We start from the raw sequence: 12597 nt of genomic DNA, 5'->3' as shown, positions 1-12597 counted from the left end.
AGAGAAAAATCCTTGAAGAAATGTTTGCTGAAAAATGGTACAAGGATTACACCAAAAGTTGTTCAACATACCTATCATGCCTAATAAATTCCACATCATGTCCTTGATGGCACTTTTTAATACAGTTTACACATATGGCATTGCGGTCTGTGGTGTTACAAGTGTGACACCTAGAACATAACAAAGATTCATGTAAAAAGACTTGGTAGTGTTTAAAAGAAAGAAACCAGTGCCTTGATAGGTAGATACAGTATACCAAAATTAGAGAAATCAACATTTAAATTACTTTTTGGAAAAAAAAAACAGCACAAGCTGTGAAAAGGACTACTAGGATTAATCACTTACCTATAGAAATCATGCATGGGGTAGCTGGTATAACTTGATATTTTATATAGACACTGGCCTCTACTAACAGCTTTTTCTATGGCATCTTGATTGTTCATTATTTTATTATCTGTAATAAATGATTATTCCAGGTGTTACAATATGAGTTTACTGTAGCACACTGATGAATCAGCACAACAGCCAAGGTTTCAGCTGTCTACCTACTGAATATGAACTGATAAAGTTCGGGAATTACATCCTAACATTCTAGGAAATATGTTCAGTGTCTTACCAATAGAATCAATTTATAGCACAATTAAAATTTAAAAACATTGATCTAATCATAGCTACAATACAAAAATACACTAGATTTTTAAATGAATGGGTTGCTTACTTGTTACAGATATTCTCAGAATAGATTTTGAGGTCCAACCAGTAAGGTGCTAGTTTACATGCTAGGAGATGCTGCTCTGTTATTAGAACAAACACAGCAGGCTAAGATGCACTCGATGCAGTGAGAAGGATAGAGTGTTTGCATAGATTATATAAGAAGATGAATTACACAAAAGCAACTTCTTGTTTATGGTGCCTGTGCAGGCGCCGTGAGCAACAAGACTAGGAAGTCAACCTAGAGGTAGGAACAGGTGAGACTGAGAACAATACCAAGTATCACTGCCGAAGAACATATCCAGCTCCCCTTCATGTCCAAAGTGTAATGCTTTATGAAGGTGAAGGACTGTGATCTGGAAGATGATCTACACACTCTACCCTTAGTTGTGGTCTAGCCCATACCCCAGGCACTCTAACTGCGGTAGGTAATAGTTTCAACACCAACTTGTAACAGTATAATTTGTAGTAGCTGGGATACTGAGGAATCTATTTCCCCTGCACTCACACTCCTGTGACACAAATAGACAAGCAAGGCTTCTTAAAGATGTAGGTATCTTTGATTTAGATCAGGGGTAGGGAACCTGTGGCTCTCCAGATGTTCAGGAACTGCAATTCCCATCAGCCTCTGTCAGCATGGCCAATTGGCCATGCTGGTAGGGGCTGATGGGAATTGTAGTTCCTGAACATCTGGAGAGCCGCAGGTTCCCTACCCCTGATTTAGATAGTAAGGGCTCCATGAGGCTTTGAAGGAGGACTTGGGAAGTACATAAGCAATCCAAGTTCTTCAGTGATGTGGAACTGACAGACTAGCTTGCTTCCCACCACCTTTAGGGAAAAAAAGGCATAAGACAGGATCATCTCTGATGTAGGTGAATGTCCCTCACAAAATGCTGGTGGTGAAGGACAAAGTTTTGTGGGGCCCTTAACAAGTTGCTTCACACAATAGTTAGGGCAGCCCCTGAATGAAGGTGTATGAAACAGCAACAGCTCTGTGGTGGGCCTTGAGAGTAGTGTGGCACATATGGCAAATGTAAATGAAGAAGGTACTTAGGATGGAGATCACTGGAAAGGGGAATGGATAAGGGGAAGGGCTGTGGTTCAGTGGTATAGGATTTGCTCAGCCTGCAGAAGGTCCCAGGTCCAACCTCCAGTTGAAGGATCTGGCAGTAGGTGATGTGAAAGGCCTCTGCCTGAGAAGAGACCCTGGACGGCCACTGCCTGAGTACATAACACTGACTTTGATGGACCAAGCACCTGGTTCAGTTTAGGGCAACTCCATCTGGACCCAATCCTGGTGTAAAATGCAGTTTCAATAACATTTCTATTTATTCACAGGACCATTTAGTTAAGAGGTGTCAAATATACAGCCTGCATCTGGCTCATCAAAGGCATCCATATGGTTGTACTGAGCTGTTTCTCCTCATGCACTCTCTTTAGTTGTTTGTGAGAATCCCAAGCAGGTGCAGTGAAGTAAATGGAGCATCAGCACTACTACACTGACCAGTGACAGTGCTGCGTGGGGCTGCCTTTGTACTTCCCTTCCCTTTTGCTTATTTCTCTCCCTCACACCCAATCCCATTTATTTGTTTCACCCTTTCTTTTAGACTCTCCCACCTCATGGGGGTTTTTTTTTCTCCTTTCAGGGACACCAAGGGCTGAATCAGATGGCATGCATGACTGGTAGTATTGGGGACAAAACCTAAGGGTTATAAAAAAGGGACCAGCAGGGGCAGCTGTCATGGATGGAGTGGATTTCCAATGGGTCCCCGAGCATCTGCTGGGAGAAGAGTTTGGCCCCTTCACCATTTGAGTTTGATATCCCTGATCTAGCTAACAGCTTTCTGGCAATCACAAGTATTCCCCCCAGGGGCATCAGAAGGCAATGCTGCATAAGTATTTTCCAGCCCAAGATCTCAAAGCACAGATGCAGGGTGCCGCCTTGCTATTGGGACAGCAGATCTTGAACCTTGGGGAGATGAAGACATTGTTTTTATCTTCCAAATAACCCTGGGAATGAAAAATACAGGACAAAACACTGACTTCCTATTCCTTGCAGGAAAAAAAACTATTGTCCATGGAGTGATATCAGAGTCCTGTTCTGCTTTTAGCCCATGTACTACCCACTGTACCCAGGACTGGTCCAAGACTGAAATATAGTTTGTTTTCCTTATTTATTGGTTTAGTTCTATTGTGCTTTTTTCTCTTGTAAGCTGCTATAGGGAGAAACATGGGATGTAACTATTTAAATAAACTGAAAGAAAGGCATGCCATTATTTGTAAACAGCCAGCAGAATTGATGGGCAACAGTCTCTTCACAGCAAAGCATCTATTTTAAGGACTTGTTTGATGATGGCTATGTAAAGGGAACCTCCCACAAGTGGTGAGGAGAAATCCATTCGTGGAGGAAACTGAAAACTGCCGAGAGAACAGCAGTTCCTCCTGCAAGTCTGGCACTGGTTGGAATCTGTAGTTTAACTAGCACTGAAGAAATCTCGTTCATAGCTTGGGAAAGCGTGCCATAATAATAGAAGCTGCTGTAAGGCCTAACAACCCCTGGATTTATCTGGCAGACTGTAATAGATACTGGAGAAAAACTAATGCTGGACAGATGATAGCATGAGTCTTCTCTGAGAAGAGGAAGGTACTCCCTGAGATAGGTTAGACATGCCATTTATAAACTGTCAAGTTTATTATATAAAAATGGGACTTCTCACTGAAGATACACAGACTGGGAACATGCAGGTGAAGAGTCACTCAAGGGAGGAAACAAACAAGAGAAGCAGCCATGAGAAACCAACTGTCTATGAAAAAATCAACCAACCACAGAATACATACTACAACTACCAGCATAAATTTGGTGAAGACTTCAGGGAAGTGGAGAGGCCAAAGGGCACCACTCTGTAGAGATAGTGGGCATCTCCTCCCACAGCAAATTGGTTGTGGCTAGTACTTACTGCTTCCGTTACACTTTAAGAGTTTGCTGTGTCCCAATTTAAGAAAGCACATTAAGGATGAATGACCCGGTACAGGATCATTCACTAGCTGCTGCAGTTTCCTCTATTAGCATAACATGCTCTGATTGGTCAGAAATATAGAATCAAAATTTCCCCATCTATAAAACAATATAAAGCAAAACTCCAGTTTATAAAAAAGAGCTATTAATGCTACAAGCAACAAGAAGTTACTACCCTGAAGTAAAATTTCATTAAGCTTTCCATAATACACAAAATCTGTTTCTTATTCAGATACCTTTCATCATGGCAGCAACAGTTCTCCCTGGTAATTTCTCTTCTTCAAAAGCAAAAATATTAGATTACCACTGGTTCTAAACAAATGTACTTGTATAAATACATATGCACAATTTCTAGTGGCAAGGCAGTGACACAAACTGTCATTTTTCACAAACCACCTTCTTAAGATCAGTGTGTTTGACATGTGAAAACGAGCAACATTTATTTAAATCCCAAAGGAAGCAGCAAGTTATAGAAAGCATATAATTTAACATACCTTTCATTGTCACATTGACACCAGAGGCTAGAAATAAGCCTCCAAACCGGTTATTGAAAATCTGATTGCCTTCTAAAGTTGCAGTTGCATGATTTGTTATTTCAATACCTTATATGAAAAGAAAAAAAGTCTGTTTAGTCAAAAAAACAGCAAGTTTGACATGTTTATCCAGTTTATCTTTTTTGGTACCTTAGATACAACCTATCAAAACTGATTAATTATTAGAAATTGCAACTCTGACTGCAGTCTTCAAAACAGTAGGATCAAAATGCTGCTTCTTCAGGAACAATTTTGTAAGGATTTTAATTATTATTATTACTATTACCATTGTTGATTCTCACAGCAGTTGGGAGCGCTATTTTCTGAGGAGGTCTCTGAATGTTAAAAATACATATAAATATATTAAAAACATAATGTTAAATAGAAAGCAAGAGTTTCCTTGCTGGAGGAGACCAAGGTTCATCTAATCCAGTGTTCCATTTCCAGTCATGGCCCGCAAAATTTGTTTAGAGTTCACAAGTGTAACACGAAGGTGCCAGCCCTTTCTCAGACATATCCAGTATACTGCCTTGGTATATGGAGTTTCATTTTGCTATCGGGGGCAATAAATATTTAGAAAGCTATGACTAGTTATCATTATATCCTGTTTTACCAAACTCAATTAGTGATGATATGTTCCTTTCATTAGTCCTATAACCATTGTCAAACTCATGGAGTTCACTGATATTGTTATCTGTTGTTTTCTGTTCAAGAAACATAATGGTTCCCTGAGTAGTTCCTAGTCTTAAAGCAAAACAGACAGATGAAATTCTGTGAACATCTAAATAACCAATTCAACAAATTCTTTCTGACAAAATAAGACCTCTCCAAAATATTTGCTATTTAAATGTTCTTGATAGCCCATTGCTTCAAAAGAAAAGGGAAAGGAAAAGTCCAAGTAACTATTTGGAGAAGACCAACTCCTTGGGTCATTTTAAATTACTGAAACTTTTCAAATGAGATTCAACAGTGACAAACCTTCTAACATTATCATGAGTGAAGACAATATAAATCCTGTACAAACCTGCAGCAAATCCATCAAATATTCTATTTTTTCGTAACACAGGATGACTGTTTGTGCTGATAAGGACGCCAGCTTGTGCATTCCTGAAGATATCATTCTCTTCAAGGAGGCCTAACACAAAACCAGTAACATGAGCTTCAGGCTTAAATCTCACTTTTGCATACAAGCAAAAAATGACTTTTTAAAACTACATACACAGAAAGGTGGGTGTGCTGCCTTCTAATACTCAACCTGTGCAAGCAAATCCAAGTGTTAATATTAGGAATGCCTTCCATAAATATGGGTATTGCCAAAGTCTGAAAAGCCATGAGATGCAAGCAAAGCTGTTTTATATTCACTCACTCTTCTACTGCAATTGGCAGTCTCTCAGAATAACCTTAGTTTACCCAGTGAAATTCTCATACTGCAATGCAGCCTCATTCTGGGTGGCTGAATTACAGCATCGTTTCCCTAGCAAACTATGGCAGAGCAGCTGCTCATACAGCTAAATATGTCTATCTTTAAGAAATGAAAATGATCATCTGACAGAATAACACTTAATCTCATTACTTTTAAAAGCATCAGTCTGGCTATTAGTAAACATGACAAAAAAAGAAAGGCTACTACCTCTGCCCCCATTAAATATACAGATGCCGCCATCCCTTCCATCATGAATTTTGTTCCTTCTTAACGTAGGATTACTGTCCGTCTTAATCCATACCCCAGCCATGGCATTATCAAAAATCTCATTGTCTTCTATAAAGCCAAGTCCTTTAAAAAGTAAAATATAAAGAAGATGGGTATTGAGGACACATGGAATAATGAATTTATTTGAATTGCTTAAAAAAGAAAAGAAAAACTTACCAGAATTATACACAAGAATACCACCATTTTGACCTCCCCAAATTTTGTTGCGCCTAATTTTAGGGTTGCTTCCAGTTCTGTGTGTAAACAAGCAAAATACATTTATTCACTTACACAGCTAAATTAAAATGATCTTTAAATGAAAATGTATTATGAGATCCATACAATTTGAGGTGTAACTTGGAAGAATTTAAGCACATTCAAGTAAAAAATGGAAACTGGACTTTGCTTCACATGCTGCCTCCCCTATAGCCTCACTTTATAAGGGTGTAGAAAGTAATGGGAATTGTAGTCCATGAACATCTGAAGCACCAGAGTTGGGACACCCCTGCTCTAATGCATAACAGATTCAACAGTGTAAAAGTAAAGCTACAGCAAGTGTTCTCTTATTTTAATCTGCTAGTTATAATATTGTTTTTTTTTGGGGGGGGGATATTTATCTCCACTAAGTCCCCTAATAAAACTTTAATTCTATTTAACACTATTTATTTCCATTTGTTTCTCTTATATATTGCAACTTTTGTGCATTTTTCATTGTTAGGACCTCTTTTTCTTTTCCCAGTTGGTTGAGATTATGTAATGAATATAACTAAACAACTAATCATATTTGAATGAATCAGACCTTTGGTACCTCAAGTTCACTACTGTCTACTCTGACTGGCAGCAGTTCTCCACGATATCAGGCACAGAAAGGTTTTCCCACCACTCGCCAGTTCTGATCCTCTAACAAAAACCCCAGGAACTTTCTGCACACAAAGTATATGCTCTACCATTGACCCACAGCTCCCCCTCCCCAACAGCTGGAACAAACTCCAGGCTGTGAGGTATAGGATTTGAAACCATACCTTCCTTCACAGACAACAGCCTAAGAATTTAATTTGGTTAAGCACAGACACCAAGAGCAAGTTAATTTTGTTCTGTTTCCTTAATTATTCACATGGATAATCATAGTCATTTAAGGATCACATCAAATACTACACCGCCAAATTTCATTGTGTCCTGAGAACAAACAAAATAAAGCCCACTCAGAGTGAGAGCATGACTCTAAATAGGCAACGCATTTATTCTTTTTTGTAATAGTGACCAAAAATTACTAAAACAGACACTTTATGGTACTAGTCAAAATTGTACACAAATTCTTGGCTCAGGCCATGGCAGCTATACATTCCTTGTTTCATGGAACAGTGAATGTGATGAAATACCACTGGTTTAATGGCACATCTCTGGGTTGAGCTTTTCTTCTTTCACTGAAATATGGAGTCCAATACTAAAGGAGGAGTTGTTGTTTTTTTAAAAAAAGCTTTTTGCTATCAAAGTGGGAGGGGGATGTTTCCACTAATTTTCTTTTCTTCCATATGAAATACCTCACTGCTTCAGATGCCACTCTGAAGGTTCCTTGACCCTCAGTAGTAATTTCTCTGAGGTAGGGGAGAGAAGAGTCTTAGTAAACAAGCAGAAAACCTGTGCGGCTGTTTGGATTCAAGCAACCCAAATCTACAAAGTAACAATCAATGCTGAAAAATATATGTAATATTTAAGATAGTATACATCTTTGGATATTTTTGTGCATAATCAACTTTACCTTAGACATAATGCAGAATATCAGCATTTTGCCTGTACTAGTTATTTACATTTAAGTTTAGACTTCCAGGCCAAGGAGAAGATTATTGATTGCAAGACAATGGTCACTTCCAGCAATAAAAGTATTCACCATAAAATAGCCCTCTCATTAAAATGCCAGAAATAAAGGGCAACCATAGAACAACTGCTCATAAAGATGAAGAGAACAAGTAGTTGTATAAATGGTTAAGCAAATAAAATGAAGGCATATTTTACCTGATTTGAACCCCTGAGTACATGTGGTTATAGATATCATTGTCTTCTAACACACCATGGCCATTGTCATAGAAATAAACACCAACCTGAAGCATTAAAGAGATATGTGGTGAAGAGTTAGTTTGAAAATAACATTCTGCTATCTACACAATAGTCACAGGGAGGGGGAGTCCGACGCCATCTGATATTAATATTTATATGGTTCCTGTTTTAATTATTGGGGTACTGTGCTGTTTTTATTGTGTTTTAATACTTTGTTTACTGTTGTTGTTCACTGCCCTGAGCCCTTTGGGGAAGGGCAGTCTATTAATAACAACAACAACAACAACAACAACAACAATTTACCTGTTTACCACTATGTATTCTATTTCTTCTCAGTACTGGAGTGCTTCCTGTTGTAACCCAAACACCAGCCAAAGTATTACTGTAAACTTCGTTTTCTTCAATCACACCTTGGCCTTTTTCATGCTGCAATGAAATGGTAAAAAACAAGTTAAATTATTGAAGCAGACTATTTTACATTTCAAAAAACATAATTCACTTCAAACCCCCCACTTGATCCCATGTCTGTCATTTATACTTCTAGCCAGTATATACTAAAAGCATCTCTTTATTAAACTCTATACTGATTTAGAAATCTGAAACTTTGAGTCAGTTGGATCCTTTCAAGTCTTTTCAGACTGCTTTCTGTCCTGGTTATGGGACTGAAACTGTCTTGGTTGCCTTGGTGGATGACCTGTCCCAAGTGATCGACAGAGGAAATGTAACTTTTGGTTTTCCTGGACCTCACAGTGGCTTTTGATCACATCGATCACTCTATCCTTCTGGGCTGCCTTTCTGAGCTGGAACTGGCAGTGTTTTGTAATGGTTCCAGTCATACTTGGAGGGTCGGTTTCAGAAGATGGTGCTGGAGGACTGCTGCAGAGCTCATAGCTTTTGGCCTTTGGGATTCAACAGGGATCGATCTTGTTTCCTTGCATTTTAACATCTACATGAAACTGCTGGGTGAGATCATCTGAAGATTTGGACTGGGTTCTCACTGACATACAGATGACACTCAGTTCTATCAGACTGATACAAGGGAGGCTTCAGAAACCCTGAATCGTTGCCTGGAGGCAGTTTTGCTGTGGATGTAGATTAATAAACTGAAGCTTCATCCTGATAAAACAGAACTGCTACTGTAGAGAGCTCAAAGTCTGGGATGTAATATGTCACCCATTCTAGAGGTGATTGTGCCCCCTTGAAGGAACAGATCTGTAGTCAGAGGTCTTGGACCCAGACCTACTGTGCTGGATACAGTTGACAGCTGCAGCCAGGAATGCCTTTCAACAGCTTTCACTGGTTAGCCAGTTGCAACCTTTCCTGGGCAGAAAAGATGTGGTCACAGTGATGCACGCTCTGGTGACATCTAGATTAGATTATTGCAATGTAGTCTGTATGGGGCTGTTCTTGAAAAATGTTGGGAACTTTTAATGGGTACAGAATGCTGCCTCCAGAATTTTGACTGAAATGGGTCATAGGGACTATATCACTCCAGTCTTGGCCCATTTGGTTCTCTGTTTCTAGAAATAATTCAAGGTGCTGGTGATGACCTTTAACCTTGACCTTGCTGCCACAAATGGACAGACAGATGGACATGTGGATCCTTTCACTATTATAGATACATAGTAACAGCCAAACGGTTTGTTTTGTTACAATATTTGGTTTGGATCAGAATCATATGGAAGGGGGGTTGCAGTTTGAATCTCTATCCAGCAGCCCATTGTGGCTCTTGGCAGTCCTGAAACCAACCCCTTGAATTGGGCTTGGGAGCAGTTTGGTAGCCAGTGTAATTGATGTAGTATTGGGGTCACATGCTCCTGGTAGTTGGTTCCAACCAACAGTCCTGCACTAGCTGCAACTTATGAACAATCATTCTATGCAATTCCAAGTTTAATACATTGCAACGTAACTAAGGTATGGATCACTGTGGCTAATTTGACTGAACCAGGAACAGGTACAGCTGATGCACCAGCTGAAATAGAGCAAAAGCATTCCAAGTCACTGCAGCCACCTGATTTTCTATGGTGGCTGTTATGTCAACCAGCTCTTCTAACCTGTAAGGGGAGTATAATCCCATCTAAGACAGGAGAGTTCTGAAGTCCCTGGTTTGTCTTTCTAACTCAGAGAACATATGTCTTGTCAGGATTAACTTTCAGTTTGTCTGTCCTCACTCAGCCCATTAGTGACTCCAAGCACCTGTTCAGAATATCCTTGGAATTATGTGGAAAAGAAAGGTAGAGTTGGGTATCATTTTCATATTGACAACATTGCAATCCATACATCCTGAACACCTCTCCCAGTGCCTTCCAATAAATATTAAATAGCATAGGGGATAAGATCCAACCCTGCAGAACCCCAAAGGCAACAGCCAACATGGAGCTGTTAACTGCCCTGGTGATGGTAGAAAGGCAGGCTATAACTTTGTTAGAAAGGAAGGGTATTAACAGTAAACATCTGTATCCAAAACACACAGACATGAATAGACTTATAGAATCCAAGAAAAAAAAATATCAGCAGTTCAATTTGCTGTTTTGGATCTGGTCTTTTCTCTCAATTTGTGGTCTAGTCTCTGTTTTGTTTTGCTTTTGCCAAGAAAACTGGATGCAGCATAAGATGAAAAATGTTCAAGTAGCACAGAACAAGTTTCACACTCAATATGTCAAACTGTCAACAATTGCAAGTAAAAAAAGAAAACCTTCCAGATAAACTGGTGAAATCTAGTTAATCTTTTCCAATTGCTTATACAACACAGCATAGCATTATATTTCCTAAAAAATTTCACCCTACTGATAATTAGAAACACTGATCTCCATACTGTGAAGGCTGTTCTACAAGATACAGCAAATTATTCAGAACACATCCTGCATCTAATTATAAATTCTTCTGAAAGTTAGAGAATAAAGTTCTGAAGTCCACATCAGGACACTCACCACATATATACCGCCATGTTGGCCATCATGAATCTTGTTATGCCGAACAATAGGGCAACTATTCGTCCTTATTTGTATCCCTGCTAATGCATTCCCTATCAAAAGAAGTACAGTTTGAGAAATATGAAAATATGAGAAAATATGAGAAAATATGAGAAAACAGTTTGAGAAAGACATGAGGACCATCAAATGCAATGGAGCAAACAATTGGTTGTTTACCATAAATGTCATTTCCCTCAATAAGGCCTCTTCCATCACCAAAGATGTAGACACCACCTTGATTCCCATTAAAAATTGCATTGCCCCTGAGATGCAAAACCAGAGATGAAGTTATTACATACAACAAACTTTATGCAGAAGTTGCATTCAAAAGGCACAAAACAAATTCTTTAATACTGTAGCAAACTGCATTTCCTATATGCCTCAATTATGCCTCCACGTTTTGCTTAAAGTGCTTCAAAAAACTAACATATAGTTACTTCCCTGGCTGTCTCCCATCTAGGCATCTTACTGGACCAATTTAAAACTACACAATTGCCAAATGATTGAAACAACTCCAAATGTTAGTTTGCATTATTCAATACATACTACTCTGTGCTTCCATTTGTTAACCTTTCCCTCAAAGTCAAAACAAAGAGCAATACCTTATTGTTGGGTCACTATTTGAAGTAATCCATACACCTGCAAAATTGTTTGCATATATTTTGTTTTCAATAAATTGTCCTCTTCCTTTTTCATGGACATAGATTCCTCCAGTTTGACCATGGTGAATTTCACAACGTACTACAGTAGGGTTGGCATAAGCTTTCACTTCAAAACCTGCTATTCTATTTCTATGTATGTTGCAGCTTTCAAAATAACCCTAAATGCAAGGAAGAAGAAGAAGGGGTTGTTTTTGTAAGAAAAAACAAAGAGGTTGTTTTGAACTATTTCCCCCCATTATTTTAAATAATTATTTTAAAGATGACAGTATATACATAAAGCACTATCAGCCCCCATAGCTCTGCACTGCAAAGTAGAAAGAGAGACCCATATTATAGGCTACTGAATAAGCCCAGAAGACTCAGAACTAAGGCTGCATCTCACATTACAGTGCAATTCAGTCAAGTTAGATATTAGATGTTTCCACAAGATTCAGGGCTCATACAATTCCCCCCCCCCCCTCTACTATGGGGATGAATGAAGTCTCATCAAGGAATAGGAAATCTTTTCCAAGTCCTTTGTTTGTGAGATAGAGCTTGTTTCATGAGACCATTTTGGGCTTCTACTGTGGTTAACTGTGGAGCTTTAAAGTCAGCACCAGAAACTGCTTTCAAATAGGCACAAAAGTTTTCTGGAACAGAGTTAATTTCAAACTAAATTATAACTATAGACTAACAAAAAATAGATTTTTTTTTCCAGAAGATACTGGATTGATCTCTCTTACCCCACGAAAGGCCTTGTTATGTTATGTAGCCCCCACACACACACCCAAACCCCCCCCCCCGCCAAGTTACTCAGGTCTTATGCTATATAAGATTGCAGGGTGGCCAAGTTTTGATATGAGGAATTCAGATTAGACTACATGCATCAAGAGGAAAATGTATAAGTAGCCAGGGTCCAACAGTAGTGTGGTTATAATAATTGCTTTATTCTGTGACTTCCTGATGACTCATCAACATT

General features: G+C 38.9%; 1 protein-coding gene across 2 annotated transcripts in view; it reads right to left on the bottom strand.

The window, feature by feature from the left end:
* The window catches only part of FBXO11 (F-box protein 11), a 51708-nt gene that overhangs the window by 1286 nt on the left and 37825 nt on the right, over positions 1 to 12597 (bottom strand). For both annotated transcript variants that reach the window (XM_048519333.1, XM_048519341.1), the window contains exons 11-21: positions 11580 to 11797; positions 11155 to 11240; positions 10936 to 11030; positions 8309 to 8431; positions 7964 to 8049; positions 6128 to 6204; positions 5891 to 6034; positions 5285 to 5395; positions 4222 to 4329; positions 346 to 454; positions 72 to 170 (exon numbers count right to left, since the gene is read on the bottom strand). In XM_048519333.1, coding sequence (XP_048375290.1) covers positions 72 to 170; positions 346 to 454; positions 4222 to 4329; positions 5285 to 5395; positions 5891 to 6034; positions 6128 to 6204; positions 7964 to 8049; positions 8309 to 8431; positions 10936 to 11030; positions 11155 to 11240; positions 11580 to 11797 — 1256 coding nt within the window. The remainder of the gene's footprint in view (positions 1 to 71; positions 171 to 345; positions 455 to 4221; positions 4330 to 5284; positions 5396 to 5890; positions 6035 to 6127; positions 6205 to 7963; positions 8050 to 8308; positions 8432 to 10935; positions 11031 to 11154; positions 11241 to 11579; positions 11798 to 12597) is intronic.

This window comes from Sphaerodactylus townsendi, linkage group LG01 (assembly GCF_021028975.2).
Source record: "Sphaerodactylus townsendi isolate TG3544 linkage group LG01, MPM_Stown_v2.3, whole genome shotgun sequence".
Taxonomy (NCBI): domain Eukaryota; kingdom Metazoa; phylum Chordata; class Lepidosauria; order Squamata; family Sphaerodactylidae; genus Sphaerodactylus; species Sphaerodactylus townsendi.
The sequence above is the reverse complement of the archived record's forward strand: the minus strand, read 5'-3'. Positions and strand labels throughout refer to the sequence as shown.